This window comes from Mustela nigripes, unplaced genomic scaffold (genome assembly GCF_022355385.1).
Source record: "Mustela nigripes isolate SB6536 unplaced genomic scaffold, MUSNIG.SB6536 HiC_scaffold_20, whole genome shotgun sequence".
In the NCBI taxonomy this organism is placed as follows: Eukaryota; Metazoa; Chordata; class Mammalia; order Carnivora; family Mustelidae; genus Mustela; species Mustela nigripes.
The window spans coordinates 1,621,582-1,643,160 of NW_026739436.1; the positions used below are offsets into that span (position 1 = coordinate 1,621,582).

Genomic DNA, 21,579 nt, shown 5'->3' on the forward strand with positions numbered 1-21,579 from the left:
AAGATTTTTTCTTTATTTATCTGACAGAGATCACAGGTAGGCAGAGAGGCCTGCAGAGAGAGCGGAGGAAGCAGGCTCCCTGCAGAGCAGAGAGCCTGATGTGGGGCTCGATCCCAGGACCCTGGGATCATGACCTGAGCCGAAGGCAGAGGCTTAACCCACTGAGCCATCCAAGTGCCCCTGAGAGTTTGACTTCTTGGCCAATTTGAATACCTTTTATTGCTTTTTGTTGTCTGATTGCTGTTGGTAGGACTTCTAGTACTATATTGAACAATGGTGGCAAGAGTGGGCACCCTTGTTGTGTTCCTGATTTCAACGGGAAGGCTGTCAATTTTCCCCAATGAGAATGATATTCACTGTGGGTTCTTCATAGATGGATTTTATGAAGTTGAGGAATGTTCCCTCTGTCCATATACTCTGAAGAATTTTATTCAGGAAAGCATGCCCTATTTTTTTTTTTGTTTGTTTTTTTTTTTTTATAATTTTTTTTTTTTAAGATTTTATTTTTTTATTTTACAGAGAGAAATCACAAGTTGATGGAGAGGCAGGCAGAGAGAGAGAGCGAGGGAAGCAGGCTCCCTGCCAAGCAGAGAGCCCGATGTGGGACTCGATCCCAGGACCCTGAGATCATGACCTGAGCTGAAGGCAGCAGCTTAACCCACTGAGCCATCCAGGCGCCCCATCTATTTTGTTAAATGCTTTTTCTCCATCGGTTGAGAGGATCATGTGGTTCTTCTCTCTTCTGTTACTGATTAGTTAGTTCTATCACATTGATTGATTGTGAATGTTGAACCACTCTGGCAGCCCAGGGATGAATCCCACCTGGTCATGTTGGATAATTTTTTTTAACATACTGTTGGATGTTATTAGCTAGGATCTTGTTGAGAATTTTGGCATCTCTGTTCATCAGGGATATTGGTCTGAAGTTCTCCTTTTTGATCCGTCTTTGCTTGGGCCAGGGTAATGCTGGCTTCATAAAAAGAGTCTGGCAGTTTTCCTTCTGTTTGTATTTTTTGCAACAGCTTCAGTAGAATAGCTATTCTTTCTTTCTTTTTCTTTTTTCCTCCCTCTCTCCCTCCCTCCCTCCCTTTCTTTCTTTCCTTCCTTCCTTCCTTCCTTCTTTCTTTCTTTCTTTCTTTCTTCTTTGTTTCTTTCAAGATTTTATTTATTTGACAGCACACACAAGTAGGCAGAGAGGCAGGCAGAGAGAGAGAGGAGGAAGCAGGCTCTCGGCTCCCAGGACCCCGGGATCATGACCTGAGCTGAAGGCAAAGGCTTTAACCCACTGAGCCACCCAGGCGCCCCTATTATTTCTTCTTTAAATATCTGGTAGAATTTTCCAGGGAATCCCTTCAGGTCTGAGCTCTTGTTTTGTTGTTGTTGTTGTTGTTGTTTTTTTGTAAAGATTTTATTTATTTATTAGGCAGAGAGGCAGGCAGAGAGAGAGAGGGAAGCAGGCTTGAGAGGGAAGCAGAGAGCCCGATGCGCGGCTTCATCCCAGGACCTTGAGACCATGACCTGAGCTGAAGGCAGAGACCCATTGAGCCACCCAGGTGCCCCTGAGCTCTTGATTTTTGGGGATATTTTTGATCACTGCTTCAGTCTCGTTACTAGGTATTGGTCTATTCAGGTTGTCAGTTTCTTCCTGTTTTCAGTCTTGGAAGTTTATAGGTTTCCAGGAATGCATCCATTTCTTCTATGGTGTTAAACTATTGTCATATAGCTGTTGTTGATAATAATTTCTAATAATTGTTTCTATTTTTTCGGTGTTAGTCATGATCTCTCCCCTATTCATAATTTTATTAATTTGGGTCCTTTCTCTCTCTCTCCTTTTGTTGTTTTTTTTTTTTTTTCAGTATCATAAATTTTTTCTGAAAACCAGCTTCTTGTTTTGTTGATGTGCTCTATAGTATCTCTAATTTCTCTCTGATTGATCTCTGCTCCAGTCTTAATTAGTTCTCTTCTTGTGCATGGGGTTTGCTTAATTTGTTGATTCTCCACTTTTTTAAAGTGTAAAGAGAGTTTGTGTATTTGGGATTTTTCTTTTTCTTTTTCTTTTTTTTTTGAGTGAGTCTTGGAAGGCTCTGTGTTTCCCTGTAATGACCACCTTTGCTGTATCCCCTTGGTTTTGGATTAATGTGTCTTCATTCTCATTGGTTTCCATGAATTGTTTTAAGTTCTTCTTTAATTTCCTGCTTGATCCAAACATTCTTGAGCAAGATGGTCTTTAGCTTCCAAGGGTTTGAATTTCTTCCAAACTCTTCCTTATGGTTGAGTTCCAGTTTCAAAGCATTGTGGTCTGAGAATATGCAGGGAATAATCTCAGTCTTTTGATATTGGTGGAGACCTGATTTGTGTCACAGTATGTGGTCTGTTCTGGAGAAGGTTCCATGTGCACTCAAGAAGAATGAGTATTCTGTGGTTTTAGGCTGGAATGTTCTGTATATATATTTAATAGGAGTTCCATCTGTTTCAGTGTCATTCACTGCTCTTTGTTTCTTTATTAATTTTCTGCTTGGTTGATCTCTCCGTTGCTGAGAGTGGTGTGTTAAGATCTCCTACTGTTAATGTATTCATATCAATATGATTCTTTATCTTGATTAATAGTTGTGTTATGTACTTGGCTGGTCCCATATTGGGGGCATAAATATTTATAATTGTTAGATCTTCTTCTTGTTCTATGATCACTTCTCTGTTTCTATCATAAAATCCCATATTTTGAATCTTCTTATTTTAATTTGACCATTATTTACCTCCCTTTCATACTTTTTTCTTTATCTTCTTGTTGGCCTTCTCGTAATTTGTTTTAAATTTAAAACTGAATTAGTTTTCACAGCAGCTAATTTTTTTTTTAAAGATCTTATTTATTTATTTGACCGATAGAGATCACAAGTAGGCAGAGGCAGGCAGAGGGAGAGGGGAAGTAGTGTCCCTGGTTAGCAGAGCTGGATGCGGGCCTGATCCCAGGACCCAGAGATCATGACCTGAACTGAACGCAGAGGCTTTAACCCACTGAGCCAACCAGGCACCCCCATAGTAGCTAATTTTTATTAAAGATTATTTGTTTATTTATTTGAGAGAGAGTGAAGTGAGCGAGAGAGGAACACGAGTGGGATGGGGGGCTGGGGAGAGAAGCAGAGGGAGAGGGAGAAGCAGCCTTCTCCCTGAGCAGAGCGCCTCAGGTAGGACTTGTTCCCAGGACCCTGAGATCATGACCTGAGCCGAAGATAGATGCTTAAGTACTGAGCCACCCAGAGGCCCCAAAAGCAAGTATTTTAAACTGAGATTATGTCTGTAATTATGTCTAGATATTGCATGTCTCATAGTTTTGTTAGCATTTTGAATGTTGTAATATAGTGCATCTGGAAATTAAGTTTTCTTTCTCTCTCTCTTTTTTTTAAATATATATTTTATTTATTTATTTGACAGAGATCACAGGCAGGTAGAGAGAGAGGGGGAAGCAGGCTCCCCACTGAGCAGGGAGCCCGATGCGGGGCTCCATCTCAGAACCCTGGGATCATGACCTGAGCCGAAGGCAGAGGCTTTAACCCACTGAGCTACCCAGAGGCGCCCCTGGAAATTAAGTTTTCTTGTCCCTCATTTTCTTATTGTTGGGCTCCTTAGAGTTGTGTTTATTTGTTTAAAGTGAGTTTTCAGAACTTTTTTTGCAGACAGTATTTTTGTAGCATTGTCCCTGAATATTTTTTCATTCTTTCCAGATTGGCTCTGTTTGTGACTCTTCAGTGCTTATATAGGCCATATATAATTCTTTCTCTAACACTTTATTTCCTGTTTGCATAGAACTTGATGATCAGGCAGAGATGGAAATCTAGATACCTTTTCTGAGCTTAGTTCCTTACCTGGGTACCTTAGCCTTCTGGGTTCTTGGAGTATATAGAAACTTTTCAAAATCCTTAATCCCTGAAGCATCTCACTCTTAGCTTTTCCACATAGGATTTTTGTCATGTCTGTTGTTGATGCAGCTGCTCTCCTTTGCTCTGAAGGATTGATTAATTTGTTTGCCTATTGGTATTTTTTTTTTAAGATTTTATTGATTTATCTGACAAATCACAAATAGGCAGAGAGAGAGGAGGGAAGCAGGCTCCCTGCTGAGCAGAGAGGCCAATGTGGGGCTTCCTCCCAGGACCTTGGGATTATGACCTGAGCGGAAGGCAGAGGCTTTAACTCACTGAGCCACCCAGGTGCTCCGCCTATTGGTATTTTCAAAAAATTTTCTTTATAGCTACTTCTGAACTCTTAGGTAATTCTGAGTTAGGCTGGTTAAATTCTGAGTATAGATAAGCCTTTTGCATTAGCTGTGCTTTATGACAGGGCAGACAAAATCTTTTGAGAACATACATTTTGTTTTTTCTGGAATAAGGAAACCACAGGACCAATGTAGGTTGCTGTCTTCAAGATTATCACAGCCATGAGGTGGGGGATGGGCAACAGTAGGTTAAAATATCATGGAGCTTTACTATTTTTTTTTTTTAAGATTTAATTTATTTATTTGACAGAGATCACAAGTAGGCAGAGAGGCAGGCAGAGAGAGAGGAGGAAGCAGGCTCCCTGCAGAGCAGAGAGCCTGATGTGGGGCTTGATCCCAGGACCCCTGGGATCATGACCTGAGCTGAAGGCAGAGGCTTTAACCCACTGAGCCACCCAGGTGCCCCGGAGCTTTACTATTTTTAATTATTTTTTCATTATTGTCTTTTAGTTAGCAGTAACCTTTGACTATTATTCAGAGTTCTCATAAAGGTGAATTTAGGGGGCACTTGATGATCAGGTAGAGATGGAAATCTAGATACCTTTTCTGAGCTTGTGGCTCAGTGGGTTAAGCCTCTGGCTTTGGCTCAGGTCATGATCTCAGTGTCTGGGGATCAAGCCCTACATTGATTGGGCTGTCTGCTTAGCAGGGATACTGCTTCCCCCTTGCTTTGCCTGCCTCTCTGCCTACTTGTGATCTCTCTGTCAAATAAATAAGTAATCTTTAAAAAAAAAAGAATTTAATAATTTTTGTTAGTTTCTTTATTGTTGTTTAGAGATCAGCCTTTAGAGTTTCGTACTTTGACATTTCATGGATGTTGTTTTTCACTGACAGTTTTTGATACTCCCCAACAAATGAATCAATAACTTACGTTTCAGTATAGAACAAAGAAAGAAATGGACGAGATTGTATAAATAGTTTAGTAAATTTAGAGTTTGGGAGAGAGAGAGTCTGAAATATCCTATAGAAAATACCCAGTATAGTTAAGGTTAGGGAAAGATTTAGAGCATAACATATTTTTTTGTTTTGTTTGGATCAGTAATACAGAGGCACATAAGAGAAAAATAGGATTATGATGTTTAGAAAATGTAAATTACTTAAAGGTTATTTATAGACTAATTGTTGTACCTAGTGCATAGAATTTAGCTGATAATGGGAAAATTGACTTTAGAGAAAACCTATGAACAGTGCTTGTTAGTTGTAGGACAGATGAATTGTGGATTGTGGATAAATATTTTGAGCGATAGTGTTTTCTCTTTCTCTCCAAAAGAAAGATGTGCTTTCAGAAATAATGGAAATTGTCATGACTGGGTTATCATGAGGTATCATGAATATGAAAATACCATGAGTACTGTGTCTGTATTCTTAAATAAAAGCAAAGAGCATGCCTGAGAACTGTCTTCTACATATGCCTGGTTTAATTTGTCTTTTCCTGCTTCTTACTTATGCTGGCAAATCTTGGACTTAACAGGAATATGCAACCAGTGGATGGAATCTGAATGTAATGCCAGTGCTGGATCAGTCTGTTCTCTGCCACATCAATGCAGACATCTCAGGCATGAAGGTTCCCTGGCTGTATGTAGGCATGGTATTCTCAGCATTTTGTTGGCATATTGAGGATCACTGGAGTTACTCTATTAACTATCTGCACTGGTGAGTGGGATGCAAATGGCTGGGATGGATGTTAAGACTTCTTTCACGTACAAGGATATGCCCAGACTTTATATTATCTCCTCTTGACCTGAGCAGGGGTGAGCCAAAAACCTGGTATGGGGTACCCTCATTGGCAGCAGAGCAGTTGGAGGAGGTGATGAAGAAGCTGACACCTGAGCTATTTGATAGCCAGCCTGACCTGCTCCACCAACTTGTCACCCTCATGAATCCCAACACCCTCATGTCCCATGGTGTACCAGTAAGTACCTGGAAATAAGGGGCAAAGCAGATTTAATGTTTGTGCTAGGGTGGAAGGGAAATGAGGAAGAACTTAGTTTCACAGAAATAAAGTTACATGCATTTTGGTGAGGATACTAGCTTTCTGTCTTTCTGTACTGCTGTCAAGCTGCATTCCTGTAAAGAACACTAGGGTATCCTTAAGATGAAGGGAGAGGAGAGATCAGATAGTTATTTAAATAACATAAAAGGTGGATTTTTGACCTTTTTAATGTATCTCCTAGTCTAGGATTGGTTGTCTTTTAACATCAGTGGGTATAAATTTTAATTTTATGAAATTTAAATTGGGGTTCAAGATTGGTTTCAGATTTGGGAATTTCTAGGATTAATTTATTTTAGCCAGTTTTGCAGAAAATGGTAAGTACCCAGCAATTTATAGAAGGTAAAGGAAGTAACTGGAGTTACTCTATTAACTATCTTTGCAACATACTGTAATTGTGTCATACCTACTTTTAAAGGTATAGGTCAGCCTGTACACAATTTTTTTATAACTTATGTCAATTTCAGTTTTTCTGTCTTCATAAAGTGATTTTGGCATTTCAGGGATTCCTTCAGATATTACTGACATTTTATAAATTCTTGTTTGAACTTTTTCTTTTCAACATTACTGGTATCTCATTAAAAAGCAGGTAAATTTGAATATTGATGAAATCATGAGGTTGTCTAGTTAAACAATTTGTTCTGCCTCACGATTCTTGGCTTGCTTACTGTTTCTTTGCCTCTTATGCACTCAGCATGTACTACCACACATATTTAGGACTGAGATTTGTACATTTTACTTACATTACCTGATTTGCCAGTGGACAGTTATGTATACTATTGTCTTACCTTTCTTCTATTTCTGTAAACTTGGTAGTTAATATTCCCATTTTCATTTCTGATATAATTTGAGTCTTTGTCTTGTGACAAAGACTCTGTTTATCATTTCAAGGAAGTAGCTTCTCATTTTATCCATTCTTTGCTCTTTTTCTCTTACATATTCGCTTAGCTTCTTGGTGAATTGACCCTTTTATCAGTGTAGAATCTTTTTTATCTCAATTTTTTATTCAGGCCTGTTTTGTTTTATTATAGAAGCACTTGCTCTCTGTTGCTCACTGTTGTGCTTGGAATAAATTTTTCCATTGTTTGATTTTTATACTCTTTGTGTCATTACCTTGGTGAGTTTCTTACAGATAGTATAGAGTTGAACCATGTTTTTTATTCATCCCATTGTCTTTATTTCTGAGAGTTTGATTTTGAAATTTTTTGTAATTACTAGTAAGGGAGGACTTAATTTCTGCCAATTTGTAGTTTGTTTTTTGTAGTTACATCTTTTTTGATCCTCAGTTCTTCCATTTCTTTCTTCTTCGTGGTGTTAATTGGCTAATTGCAGTGTACTGGTTTAATGCTCTTTATTGTTTATTTTTTAGTTACTTTCATAATGGTTCGTTTGGTGATTACAATTATTATTTTAGTTTATATCTCTGTAATTTGAATTAATACCAACTTAGTTTCAATGGTAAGTTCAAAAAAAAAACTTCTATTCCTATGTAGTTCTGTCCCTCTTCCTTTGTCGGACTATTACAAAATATATCTTTATGCACCCATTAAGTACTTTTATATTTATTATTCTATGCATACTTTAGTTATGAAGAAAATAGGTGTCTTAAACAAAAAAATACAATATTAGTTTTTATATTTAACAGTATAAGTGCCTGGTATAATACTGGAATGCCCTTTTATTTATATGATTTCTATCTCGTAGAGATAGATTTACTCAGTTAATTCTCCAGAAGTGTCTTAATTTCTTCTTTCCTTTTTTCTCTCATCCCTTTAAATACGTTATTCCGTGCCCTCTGACATCCCTGATTTCTCTGAGAAATCTGACTCTTAACTGAGTATCCGTTTTATATGATGAATTGTTTGTCTCTTGAGGCTCTCAAGATTCCTTTGTCTTTAGCTTTTGACAGTTTGATTATATTTGATTTTGTCTTACTTGAATGCATAGATTCATTCTTTTCTAAAATTTGGGACTTGGGGCGCCTGGGTGGCTCACTGGGTTAAAGCCTCTGCCTTCAACTCAGGGTCCTGGGATAGAGTCCCATATGGGGCTCTTTGCTCAGCAGGGAGCCTGTTTACCTCTCTCTCACTGTCTCTCTCTGTCAAATAATAAATAAAATTTGGGACTTGTTCAGATATTTCTGAAATTGTCTTTTATATGTCGTCGTCTTTAACTAACATGAAGACTGTTCTGAACATTGGTGTACAAAATCTGAGCATCAGATTTATCTGTTCAGTCTTTGCTTTCCAGTCTTTAGGTTATATAACCATAGGTTTTATATATATGTAATTCCAGTTTTCGTTATATAACCTAAAGGTTATATGACTGTGATACACACACACACACATACGTATATGTATATATGCTTGTGGTATAAATATAACCTTTAGGTTATATAACCAGAACTGGAATAACTGGATCATACGTATTTCTGTGTTTAATTTTTTTGAGAAACCTCTCTACTCTTTTGCACAGTGCCTGCATTAATTTACATTATCCTTGGTTTTGCTTTCTTTTCATTGTGTTGCCAGCCTTATTATTTTTCTGTGTTTTTTTTTTTTTTAAGATTTTATTTATTTATTTGACAGACAGAGATCACAAGCAGGCAGAGAGCAGGTAGAGAGAGGGGAGGCTCCCCGCTGAGCAAAGAGCCCTATGCGGGGCTCGAACCCAGGACTCTGAGATCATGACCTGAGCCGAAGGCAGCGGCTTAACCCACTGAGCCACCCAGGCGCCCCTTTTTCTATGTTTTTTAAGAAAAATTATGGATGTTACAGTGGTGAGAAGAGGTATCTTGTGGCTATAATGTGCATTTCCCTAGTGACTTATGATACTATGCAGCTTTTCATAATTTTAACTATCTTGTCAAGTTTATAGTTGTTCTCTGTTGTCACCATGGAGTTTCCTTAAACCAAAAAAATGGAAAAGAAAATAGCCTTTTACTCTTAACAGATTGTCTCTGTTGTGATCTGTTTTTTTATTGCTTTGTGAAGCTGTTTAAAACTGCATTAGCCTTCACCTTCTCCTTGTGTGGAGCCTTAAAATTAACCAGAGATGGAGCTAAGGGTCTTTTCAGTTTTTTCATAGCATGTATGTGGCTTTCTCAATTCCCAAAAATTCAGGGTTTTCCTGAACCTGTGTTTTTCCAAATACCTCCTTCTCCTGCCTTTTCCTTCCTAGGCATTCTAGAATTTATCTTTTTTGTCTAGTCTCTTCTTTTATCACAGGTGGTTGTGGCTAATCCAGTTCTTTTTATATATTTCAGCTAGCAGAGCCTGGGAATCCATTTCTATTTAGTTAAACTCAGAGGCAGTATAAATAAAGGCAGGTCTTGAGCCAGGTTTTTCCCAGGAGATAAGTCAGGTCAAACCATATCACCTCAGTTCTTTGAAAACAAGATCTATGTTGAGTTCTTTGGTATTAGTGTATTGCACCAGGATCTTAATATTATTACTTCCAAGCTAGTTCTTGATACTGGATGAAGGGATTGTAGCCAGGAAAAATATATTGCCTCAGAATCTTTTGCCAAAATTTAGAAGCTTTTTTTGTTTTTCATTAAATGTCCTACTCTTTGTAGTTGTAATTTTTCTACAGAGTTGTAAAAATACTGTGCTACATTTTAGTAGTTTAATCATTGTTTTAGTAGAGAGATGAGATTTTGGAGTTCCTCTTCCATCATGTGTGTTGACATCACGTCCTGATTTTTTTAACTTACATTTCTTTATTTGTTGAATAAGTTAAGAATGTTTGTCATATATTTATGGACCACTTGTATTTCCTTCTTTTTTTTTTTTTAAGATTTTATTTATTTATTTGACAGACGGAGATCACCAGTAGGCAGAGAGGCAGGCAGAAAGAGAGAGGAAGAAACAGGCTCCCTGCTAAGCAGCAAGCCCGATGCGGGGCTCGATCTCAGGACCCTGGGATTAGGACCCGAGCCGAAGGCAGAGACTTTAACCCACTGAGCCACCCAGGCGCCCCTGTATTACCTTCTTGAATTGCACATTGTTTTTCTTTTCCCCTTTCTTTGCATATCCTGTTTTTTTAAAAGAGGTCTCCATGTGGGCGTTGAGTCAGATGCAGGGCTAGAACCTCCTCTTTAGCACTAAGATCTAGACCTCATCTGAGATCAAGAATTAGATGGTCAGGGCGCCTGAGTGGCTCAGTGGATTAAAGCCTCTGCCTTCAGCTCGGGTCATGATCCCGGGGTCCTTGGATCGAGCCCCACATCGGACTCTCTGCTCGGTGGCGAGCGTGCTTCCCCCTTCTCGCTCTGCCTGCCTCTCTGCCTACTTTTGATCTCTGTCTGTCCAATAAATAAATAAAATCTTTAAAAAAAAAAAAAAAAGAGTTAGATGCTCAATCAACTAAGCCACTTAGGTGTCCCAAATATCACTTTTAAACTTCCATTCTCATTTTCTCTTCTAAGGCCTACATATATGAAGAGAGAGCCTATGTGTTTCTCCTCTCACTTTTCAGATATATAATAAAATTATAAAGACAGGGCGCCTGGGTGGCTCAGTGGGTTAAGCCGCTGCCTTTGGCTCAGGTCATGATCTCAGGGTCCTGGGATCGAGTCCCACATCGGGCTCTATGCTCGGCGGGGAGCCTGCTTCCTTCCTTCCCTCTCTCTCTCTCTGCCTGCCTCTCTGCCTACTTGTGATGTCTCTCTCTGTCAAATAAATAAATAAGAATCTTAAAATAAAAAAATTATAAAGACATAAAATGCACTTTCTATCAATTGTCCTGACCTTTTATGTGTTTCTCCGGTCACTTCCCAGATCTGTAACAAAATTTACAGACCTTAAGTGCACATTCTCTCATTCATCCGACGTACATTCCTGTCTGTTTCTTTAGGTGGTCCGCACAAACCAGTGTGCAGGAGAGTTTGTCATCACATTTCCTCGTGCTTACCACAGTGGCTTTAATCAAGGCTATAATTTTGCTGAGGCTGTCAACTTTTGCACTGCTGACTGGGTGAGTCTGGATTGTGGTAGGCTTGTAGATAGAAAGGGATAAAGAATGTGGACAGAGATCATTGTGGAGAACATAAGTACTGTGGGCTGAATATGGCCACACACAGTCTTAAACTACTTACAGCTACCTGCTGGACGCCAGTGCATTGAACACTACCGGCGACTTCGGCGCTACTGTGTTTTCTCCCATGAGGAGCTTATCTGCAAGATGGCTGCTTTTCCAGAGAAGTTGGATCTGAATTTGGCTGTGGCTGTGCACAAGGAGATGTTCATTATGGTGCAAGAGGAGCGACGTTTACGAAAAGCTCTATTGGAGAAGGTGGGTGGTGGGAAACATGGCTTAGGGATTCAGGAGAGTAGACTTCTGAAAGGGAGACAGATAAAAATTGAGTAGTCCTTCTGTGCCTCATCTCTGACTCATACATTTGAATTGGAAAGACAGAACCTGTATGTGTTTATATTTTTTTCTTCCGATTTCTCTACAGCTATCCTTACAAGGTTGAGCCCACAGCAGGGCTCAGTGTTGGCTGAGGTGGGGTGTCCACAGCCCTGCTCCTAGTCTTTACAGTATATGTGGGTTGAACACCCCCAGGGCGTCACGGAGGCTGAACGAGAGGCTTTTGAGCTGCTCCCAGATGATGAGCGCCAGTGCATGAAATGCAAGACAACGTGCTTCCTATCAGCTCTGGCCTGCTATGACTGCCCAGATGGCCTTGTGTGCCTTTCCCACATCAATGATCTCTGCAAGTGCTCGAGTAGTCGGCAGTATCTGCGGTGAGCCATGGGGTCTACTTGAAAGACACAGAGGAGGTTTTAGAGCTGAGCCACATGTACATTTCCTTGCTCCCTTTCTCCAGGTACCGATACACCTTGGATGAACTTCCTGCCATGCTGCATAAGCTAAAGATTCGGGCTGAATCCTTTGACACCTGGGCCAACAAAGTACGAGTAGCCTTAGAAGTGGAGGATGGCCGGAAGCGTAGTAAGTGACCACGAATGGAAGAACCCCCAGCAACAGAGGTTACTGTGGGTTTTCTTCAGCACTCCCAATTCTCCTCTTTTCCCTAATACTGCTTACTTTTCTGCAACTTCTACTCTGTGTTCAGGCTTTGAAGAGCTAAGGGCACTGGAGTCTGAGGCTCGTGAGAGGAGGTTTCCTAACAGTGACCTACTTCAGCGATTGAGGAACTGCCTAAATGAAGCAGAGGCTTGTGCCTCCCAAGTCCTGGGGTTGGTCAGTGGTCAGGAGGCCAGGTAAGTTAGAGAAGAGGGCAAAAATGGGTTTAGTATATGAAATTGATGGGATGCTTGGTGGGTCCGGGGTTAAGCATCTGGTTAAGGGGGTTAAGCATCTGGTTTTGGCTCTGGTCATAATTTCAGGGTCCTGGGATTGAGCCCCACATTGGGGCTTGTGGGAAGTCTGCTGCTCCCTCTGCCTGCTGCTTCTCCTGTTTGTTCACTCACTCGGTCAAATAAATAAATAAAATCTTAAGAAAAAAAAAAGGTTATAGGGGCACCTGGGTGGCTCAGTGGATTAAGCCTCTGCCTTCGGCTTAGGTCATGATCTCAGTGTCCTGGGATCGAGCCCCGCATCGGGCTCTCTGCTCGGCGGGGAGCCTGCTTCCCCTTCTCTCTCTGCCTAGCACTCTGCCTACTTGTGATCTCTCTCTGTCAAATTAATAAATAAAATCTTTAGAAAAACAAAACAAAAAAAAAGGCATAAATAAAGAATCCATGTAGTATAAAAGTTAATTTATGTGTGTGAGCACATTAATATCTAAAACTTATGTATGTAATCTGGTTGAAGAAGCTTACTTACACCATCAGTGGCAGTGAGAATGAAGATGCAGGTGAACTATTGCAGTCTAACTGTTAGTTAGTAGATTTCATAAAAATATTCGAGCATCAGGTTTGCAAATAGTCATTTCCGGGAAAAAGGTGCTTGCTTTGTGGGGTGCAACATGGAGACGACCAGTGGAACTGCTGAGCCGGTTTCTGGGGAACTGGCGTCTGTGGCACATGCTCTTTCTCTCCCAGCCGAGTCTTATGGCAACGATCCTGATACTGAGATGGCTTGGGCCATGAAAGCAATGCAGCATGCTGAAGTCTACTACAAGCTGATTTTATCAGTTGACCCACAGTCCTGAAACTCACCAAAGTGAGTGACCAAATCTATTCTGAGTTTCGGGAAAATTTTGAGAAACTCAGGATAGATGTGTTGGATCCAGAAGAGCTCAAATCAGAATCGGCTAAAGAGAAGTGGAGGCCATTCTGCTTGAAGTTTGAGGGGATTGTAGAAGACTTCAGTTATGGTACTTTATTGCGACTGGATTGTTCCCAGGGCTACACTGAGGAAAACACCACCTTTGCCCCCAGGATACAATTTTTGGCAATTGAAATTGCTTGGAGCCGAGAAGGCTATAACAAAGCAGTTTATACCAGTGTTCATGACAAAGAAGAAGAGAAAGAAGGCAACCATGGAAGAGAGAAGAACTGACAGTGGACGGGCAGAAGAGAAAGGAGACATCAGAGAAAGAGAAAAAACAAAAACCAACAAAGGAGAAGAAAAAGAGAAAGGAGCCGACAAATTAGCAAGAGTGGTGAAACAGCTATGTAAGGTAGACAAGGAATAGCACCCTGGAAGCTATGACCCAATTATGTCTACAGATACTACTATGCTACTATGCGCAGACCATGTGGTTAAATGTATCTCTTTGTGCAATTGAAAGACATAAAGAAGTACATCTTTCCAGCCTAATAATCAAGAGCTACTTTTGTTGTTCTCTTGTCTGAACCAGCTTAGAGACTATTAGGGTGTTAGTTGAGCATTTTTTGGTATAGTGTTTCTTGGTTCTCACCACTGGTCAAGTAAGAAATTTTACAAATAAATTTCTTTTGGTTCTTTAAAAAAATATATTAAAAAAAAATATTCTAAAATATTCTTAAAAAAAAAATATTCGAGCATCAGATTTCCAGAATATTAATGATTGATTCTGTAGGTATACACAGGTTAAGATGTTAAATTTTATTTATTATTTGCCAAGTGTGTAGAATACTAGATAAGTTTTTCTTTCTAAAAATTGGGTGATTATATACACATGCTTTGTAAATTCATGTAAAAAATAGCTGAAGGAATTAATCACAGTATCTCAAAGTCAGATATTTTCAAATTCAGAGTTTTTTTTTTTTTAATTAAAGGTTAAAGTGTAATCAATTCACTTTTCTTAGGCAATGTGTTTTCCTTTTCTCCTTCCAAAGAAAGACAGTTTCTCCTATTTTGACCTGATGAGATACTCATTAGGTGGCTGTAGTTTTTAGTATTTGTAATCTTAATCCACCTTAAGTTCTAATCATCTAACTTCTGGCCTCTCTTAATTTTTCTCACCGTATGTGTATAATCACATGTCTTTCCACTTCAAATATATGAGTCAGAGATGAGGCACAAAATGATTACTCAATTTTTATTTTTATAGGTATATATGTAGATATACATGTATATATATATTTATATCTTAGATATACCAAAGAGGGTATCTAAGAACTTAATACTTAGAGATACTGCATTTCTCACATAATGAACTCTCATTTATTGCTCTTCTGTGTACTGTAATGTGTCCATTACTTTCACTCTTCTGTATCATCCCATAATAGTCCTTCCTTGTTTCTTAATTCTTTTGTCTGGTTTTCTTAAAAATTCTGGTATTTATTTTAAATGTAATTAACTTTTTTTTTCTTACTGTCACCCTGAAAGGTACTACTCTTAGATTCTATTGAATCTTTTATGTTTCCTTCTTAAATTTCATTTTGATTTCTTTATCATCCTTAATCAATGAGGCCTACAAGTGAGGCCTTCTACAAGTAAGGCCTTGTAGAAGTCATCTTACATTGTTACTCTCCAAAAAAGAAATGTTTGTTTTAATTTTAATTTTTCTAATGGTATCCCAGAAAAGCATACATTCTTCTGAAACTTGTATTGTTTCACTTTGATATCTTCAGTATTCTCTAACAGTTTCAATACAAAATGTTCCAAGTTTTTTTTTTTTTTTTAAAGATTTTATTTATTTATTTGACAGAGAGAGATCACAAGTAGGCAGAGAGGCAGGCAGAGAGAGAGAGAGAGAGAGAGGGAAGCAGGCTCCCCGCTGAGCAGAGAGCCCGATATGGGACTCGATCCCAGGACCCTGAGATCATGACCTGAGCCGAAGGCAGTGGCTTAACCCACTGCGCCCCCCAAGTTTTTTTCAATTTAATGGTTTATAGTTCCCAAGCATTAATGCTGACTCAGAGGTACCATAACATAGAAATAAAATAAAGATGTTGGTTTACTGAAAAGGCACTGTGGCCTTAGCAGGGTCAGAGAATGAATCTTTTTTCCCCTTACTCCTGTAGGATTGAAACCCCGCAACTGACCCTGCCTGAGTTGCGAGTACTTCTTGAGCAAATGGGCAACCTTCCATGTGCCATGCATCAAATTGGGGATGTCAAGGTAAAGAGGGAATTCTTGCCTTCTTGGCTTAGAACAGATACTACAGAGTTGGGTGGTCCAATATCTATATTTAATAGCTTCATAACTATACAGTTCAAGCAGATATCCTTCCACGCAAAAATAGTAAGAATACTGAACACAGGGCTACATATCTATCTGGCTTTTGACATTGGAGAATGTGAAGGAGATAGGCAGATTTTTTTTTTTTTTTAATAATTCAGACTTACGAAGCTTTTGGAAGGGTAACATCACATTAAAGTGAGCTTGAAAAAATTAAAATTGAGATAACTAAAGGGAAAGCAGGGTTATTGTGGCAAATAAAGTGTTTTTGTTGATAGTAAGTATATGTTATTGGCTTATGGCTGAAGATAAGTGTAAATGCCTAAGAGAGAATATAAAGGGAACAGATTGAGGGCAGGTGGTTGCACATCTAGATGAGTACAGAGTCTCTTCTTTATCCTATATGTTTGCAGGATGTTTTGGAACAAGTGGAGGCCTACCAAATTGAGGCTCGGGAGGCCCTGGCCTCACTGCCCCTCAGTGTAGCACTTTTGCGGTCCTTGTTGGAGAAGGGTCAGCAGCTGGGTGTAGAGGTGCCTGAAGCCCATCAACTCCAGCAGCAGGTGGAGCAGGCACGATGGCTAGATGAGGTGAAGCAAGCACTGGCTCCTTCAGCTCAAAGGGGCTCTCTGGTCATCATGCAAGGGCTCTTGGTTACAGGTGCCAAGATAGCCTCCAGCCCTTCTGTGGACAAGGCCCGGGCTGAGCTTCAGGAACTACTGACCATTGCAGAGCGCTGGGAAGAAAAGGCACATTTTTGTCTGGAGGCCAGGTAGGACGGGCCCATCCTTTCCCCATATATACTGGGTAACTCTGGTCCTCAGAGTCTGGGGTTGATCCGGGGGATGGCATTAGTAGGTAATCCAGACACCAGACCTGTAGTTAGGTGTTGGCTAAACTGTAAGGGATTGGTATGACATGATATCCAGTCCTCTGTTTACTACTGTATAGAAGATAATAGTTGAGGAAATATTTGTGGGCCTAGTTCTCAAATCATACATAGCAGGCCTGACTTAAGAAGAGACTGAAATGGCTGCTTCAGTGTTTATAGTTTTTGAGACCTGAGAGATTATTGCTCATTACTATTTTTAAGTTTTTGTTGTGGCGCTTTTGATGGTAAACCTAGGACAAAAAACAAAACAAAACAGAAACTTATGCATATAACATTGAAGGATGGATTCCTGTTTTTCCAAACATTTTTAGGCAGAAGCATCCACCAGCTACATTGGAAGCCATAATCCGTGAGGCAGAAAATATCCCAGTTTACCTTCCTAACATCCAAGCACTCAAAGACGCTCTGGCTAAAGCACATGCTTGGATTGCTGATGTGGATGAGATCCAAGTAAGGACTTGTCTCCTCTTTCATGGTGCAGATGTAAAGGCAGAAGAAACATAATTTTGCCTTTGACTTTTTAATAACAGAGTTCTCTTGTGCTAGTGTGTAGAGATGGCAGGTTAGATCTGTGAGGATATCAGGGTAAAAATAGCTGAAGGAGAAAAACAAGTATGGGTCTACACCTGATCATAGACTATTTCAAAGGAAGGGGACCAGAGAGGAGAAACCAGAATAAAATAGTTGACATAGAAGGGGTTGTTTTTTTTGGCCAGGGAAGTAGGAGTTCTTGGTGAAAGTATTTGCTGTCCCATTGTTTTCTTTATAATAGACTCTGTATTTTCTGTATAGCTGTACAGCATGATGCTCAGCATTGGCCAGCACAAATCTGAACACAATAATGATTGATATATTTTAATTTTTCTTGTCCCTATTGCAGAATGGTGACCACTATCCATGCTTGGATGACTTGGAAGGCCTGGTGGCTGTAGGCCGAGACCTACCTGTGGGTTTGGAAGAGCTGAGACAGTTAGAGCTTCAAGTATTAACAGCACATTCATGGAGGGAGAAGGCCTCTAAGACCTTCCTCAAGAAGAATTCATGCTATACGCTGCTGGAGGTAAGACCTGAGGCTGCAACTCACATCTCCCTTGTGTCAAGCCTGGTTATTGTGAGAACATCAGGAATTGGAAGATCTGGTGAGGGGAAGGAAAGGGAAACCCTAGCCATGCTCCCACTGTCTGCCTGCTTCAGGTGCTTTGCCCATGTGCAGACGCTGGCTCAGATACCAGCAAGCGTAGCCGATGGATAGAGAAGGAGTTGGGCTTGTACAGATCTGACACAGAGTTGCTGGGACTGTCTGCACAGGACCTCAGGGATCCAGGCTCTGTGGTGAGTTTTGGCATATGTGGGGACAAGAGCCTGGTGACAATAAGAGTATCTGAGCTGGGTAATGATAGGCAGACCACTTGCTGTCTGTGGTTTGTGAGTGAGATGTTCAAAGCACTAGAGAAGGGAGTGAAATGCTTCACTCTGCTGACTTCCTCTCCCTCTGTCTTGGGCATGTCAGATCGTGGCCTTCAAGGAGGGGGAGCAGAAGGAGAAGGAAGGTATCCTGCAGCTGCGTCGCATGAACTCCACCAAGCCTAGTCCACTGGCATCATCGACCACAGCTGCTTCTGCAGCCTCCATCTGTGTGTGTGGGCAGGTGCCAGTCGGGGTGGGAGCTCTGCAGTGTGACCTATGTCAGGATTGGTTCCATGGGCAGTGTGTTTCAGTACCCCGCCTCCTCAGCTCTTTAAGACCCACTTCCACCTCATCACCACTGTTGGCCTGGTGGGAGTGGGACACCAAATTTTTGTGTCCACTGTGCATGCGCTCAAGGCGCCCACGTCTGGAGACCATCCTGGCACTGTTAGTAGCCCTGCAGAGACTGCCAGTACGGCTCCCTGAGGGTGAAGCCCTACAGTGCCTCACTGAGAGAGCTATTGTTTGGCAAGGCCGTGCCAGGCAGGTTCTAGCATCTGAAGACGTGACTGCTCTGTTGGGACAGCTGGCTGACCTTCGTCACCAACTGCAGGATAAACCCAGGCTGGAGAAGTCCCCTACCTACCCTTCAGCCCCTGCTTGTGAGCCACACAAAGAAGGCTGTGGCAAGGATATGCCTAAGGTTAGCTGCCCAGTCCAGCTCTTGCCCTTAAATATCTTACCTCCTTGCCATACTGTATTTAGGCTGTACTTTATGCCCTGTAATTTTTAGTCTCTCTTGGTGTAACCTGCATTACCCCTTTTGCATTCTGTGACTGCTCCCTCTTATTAGCCTCTATGTACCTTCCTCCTCCAAGAGGTAAATGTCCTATGTTTGGGGTTGGTGCAAAAATTATTAGGACCTGGTTTTTCTATAACCTGTTACCCTACCCATTCTTACTCTTCATAGCAGGTTCCAGGGTTGCTGCTGAATGTGGGCAGTATGACAAACCATGAGAAGGTTGCTTCTGTTCAGGGCTCAGGTAAGACATGTAGGTTTAGGTTTTGGTAGACTGTTGAGTAGATACCACAAAGGTGACCTGTTTTATTTTTGTTTCTGTCAAGGTGTTGGGGATAAATCTAGGCATAGCCTCTAACTATGTCTGTCCCTAAAATTTGTAGATCTAGAGGTATTGTCCTCATTATTGCCACAATTGACTGGTCCTGTATTGAATCTGCCTGAGGCAACCCGTGCCCCGCTGGAGGAACTCATGTTGGAGGGAGATCTGCTTGAGGTAACTCTGGATGAGAACCATAGCATCTGGCAGCTACTGCAAGCTGCACAGCCTCCAGACATAGAGCGGATCCGTACTCTTCTAGAGGTGAGGAAAAGGGTCATGGGCAGGGCAAGGAGATTAAACCTGACCACTGGTCCACAAGTGCTTTTTGCTTGCCTATATATCATTGTAGCTGGAGAAGCTTGAGCATAAAGGAAATCGAACAAGAGGTCGAGACCTGGAGAAGCGAAAGCGGCGACAGCTGAAAATAGATCTGAGTAGGAAAAGCAAAGATCTTGTTCAAGAAGAGCTGCAGTCAAAAAAGACCCGAAACTCAGAGATTAAGCCTCAGGGGAGCCAAGAAGAAGAGTTTGAGGAGGAAACAGATAGTGATAATATTTTCCTGACTTCTATAGAACATAGCCCTAACTTGAAAGGGAACAAAAATAGTTTCCAACAAAATGGTTCAGGTTCTGCAGCCTCTCTTTCTTCCTTAACCCCCTTGCTACACCACCCCTACCCTCAATAGGAAGAGTTATGACAGCAAGCAGAAAAGGGTTTTTTTTAATCCCACTGCCTTTTGGACCTTCCTAGGTCCTGAATTTTTTTTGTCTAGAATTTGTCACTTTAGAATTTTGATATCTTAAGTGTTAACAGTAATATTTTGAGCTCATTTCCTAGGGTCAGTGCTCTGTGTGCCTCTTTCCAGAATTTCTCACCAGCATTACTGGGACTAGTATGCAGTGAATGATTTCCCACGCCAGTTTCATTTTGGACTTTGGCAAATAAAACTTGACGAAGTCAAATGTGTCTCTTTATTATTTTTTCCCCCTCCCTTTCTTTTTATATTTTAAGAATATTTTGGTGCTTTAAGTCTTCTATATTCTACCTCCGTTTCTTTTCTCTTCTTGTTTCACATAAGAAAAGACATTGTATTGTGTAATTTTTTGTTAAAGCTAAAAAGAATAGAACAAATAAATAAGTTCTTGGTTTAGACTGTTAGAAATTTTAATTTGTTTTGTTAAAAATAAAACAGCAATTTGTGTGTTTTAAAACTGGATTTGATTTGAGCTTTTTTCACTATAACAGTAACAAGTTGGGAAACTTAAAAACCTGGTTTGAACCATTATACTTTTTTGAGCAATGTGTGAAGAGTCAACTAATATAACACCTAAAACTTATTAGATCAAGGTCATTTACTCCTTCATGGAGTCCAGTTGTTCACTGCCATTGGGGAGTTACTCATTCTCCATTGAATCACTTTGTTGAAAATCTCTTGGCCATACTTGTATGTCTATAATGTTCTCTTCATTATTGATCTGTATATTTTTATAGCAGGACCCCATTGTCTTGATAACTTTCAGTAAGTAACTAACATAGAGTAAGTCATTCAGTACGGTGAAATGATCCTCCCTTTTATTCTGGTTTTTCTTTTTTTTAATTTTTTTTTAAGATTTTATTTATTTGACAGAGAGAGATAACAAGCAGGCAGAGAAGCAGGCAGAGAGAGAGAGAGGAGGAAGCAGGCTCCCTGCTGAGCAGAGAGCCCAATGCGGGACTTGATCCCAGGACCCTGAGATCACGACCTGAGCCGAAGGCAGCGGCTTAATCCACTGAGCCACGTAGGCGCCCCCTTTTATTCTGTTTTAGACAGTTTTAGCTAGCCTGGTACCAACCTTTTTTTTCCTACATGCAGTTCACTTTGCCTCCTGCATTTGATAGAACTGAACTTGAACAATTTATTATACCTCTTACTTTTCACTGGTCTTTTAGGTGATAAAATACAGTATCTAATACATTTGTTCTAAAAGTTCATGTAGATGAATAGGTAAATATCTCAAGGAAGACTGATACACTTTAGTTTGCATGTATCTTTTTGTGTGTCTTAGTGATTGAGTCCAACAGACTACTTTTCTCAATCCTTTTCTGTAATAACATTCTGTGGACCTGGTTTGAATCCCTTAAATGAATGCTTTGCTTTTTATTCCTGCTTATCCGGCTGGTGTAGACCTATTTCTGTGTAAAAAAAATTTTTTTTTAACATTTTATTTATTTGCTTGATAAATAAGCTAGGGGAGCAGCAGAGGGCATTAGCTAGGGGAGCAGCAGAGGTAGATGAAAAACCAGACTCCCTTGGGGCGCCTGGGTGGCTCAGTGGTTTGGGCTGCTGCCTTCGGCTCGGGTCATGATCTCAGGGTCCTGGGATCGAGCCCCGCATCGGGCT

General features: G+C 40.5%; 1 protein-coding gene and 1 pseudogene across 11 annotated transcripts in view; both read left to right on the plus strand.

Annotated features, from left to right (window-relative positions):
* Positions 1 to 21,579, plus strand: part of LOC132008032 (lysine-specific demethylase 5D) — a 69,868-nt gene that overhangs the window by 44,295 nt on the left and 3,994 nt on the right. For 7 of the 11 annotated variants that reach the window (XM_059386417.1, XM_059386420.1, XM_059386422.1 and 4 more), the window contains 16 exons: positions 5,739 to 5,920; positions 6,017 to 6,179; positions 11,115 to 11,234; positions 11,358 to 11,552; positions 11,826 to 12,007; positions 12,091 to 12,215; positions 12,340 to 12,487; positions 15,623 to 15,719; positions 16,193 to 16,551; positions 16,983 to 17,121; positions 17,552 to 17,731; positions 17,866 to 18,003; positions 18,182 to 18,781; positions 19,049 to 19,121; positions 19,261 to 19,460; positions 19,549 to 20,415. In XM_059386417.1, the coding sequence (XP_059242400.1) occupies positions 5,739 to 5,920; positions 6,017 to 6,179; positions 11,115 to 11,234; positions 11,358 to 11,552; positions 11,826 to 12,007; positions 12,091 to 12,215; positions 12,340 to 12,487; positions 15,623 to 15,719; positions 16,193 to 16,551; positions 16,983 to 17,121; positions 17,552 to 17,731; positions 17,866 to 18,003; positions 18,182 to 18,781; positions 19,049 to 19,121; positions 19,261 to 19,460; positions 19,549 to 19,884 (3,237 nt within the window). In that variant the 3' untranslated portion in view covers positions 19,885 to 20,415. Of the gene's footprint in view, positions 1 to 5,738; positions 5,921 to 6,016; positions 6,180 to 11,114; positions 11,235 to 11,357; positions 11,553 to 11,825; positions 12,008 to 12,090; positions 12,216 to 12,339; positions 12,488 to 15,622; positions 15,720 to 16,192; positions 16,552 to 16,982; positions 17,122 to 17,551; positions 17,732 to 17,865; positions 18,004 to 18,181; positions 18,782 to 19,048; positions 19,122 to 19,260; positions 19,461 to 19,548; positions 20,416 to 21,579 lie in introns of those variants that run through there. The other 4 variants (XM_059386419.1, XM_059386421.1, XM_059386423.1 and 1 more) reach the window with 3 other exon arrangements.
* LOC132008034 (protein PBDC1-like) lies at positions 13,111 to 14,157 on the plus strand (annotated as a pseudogene).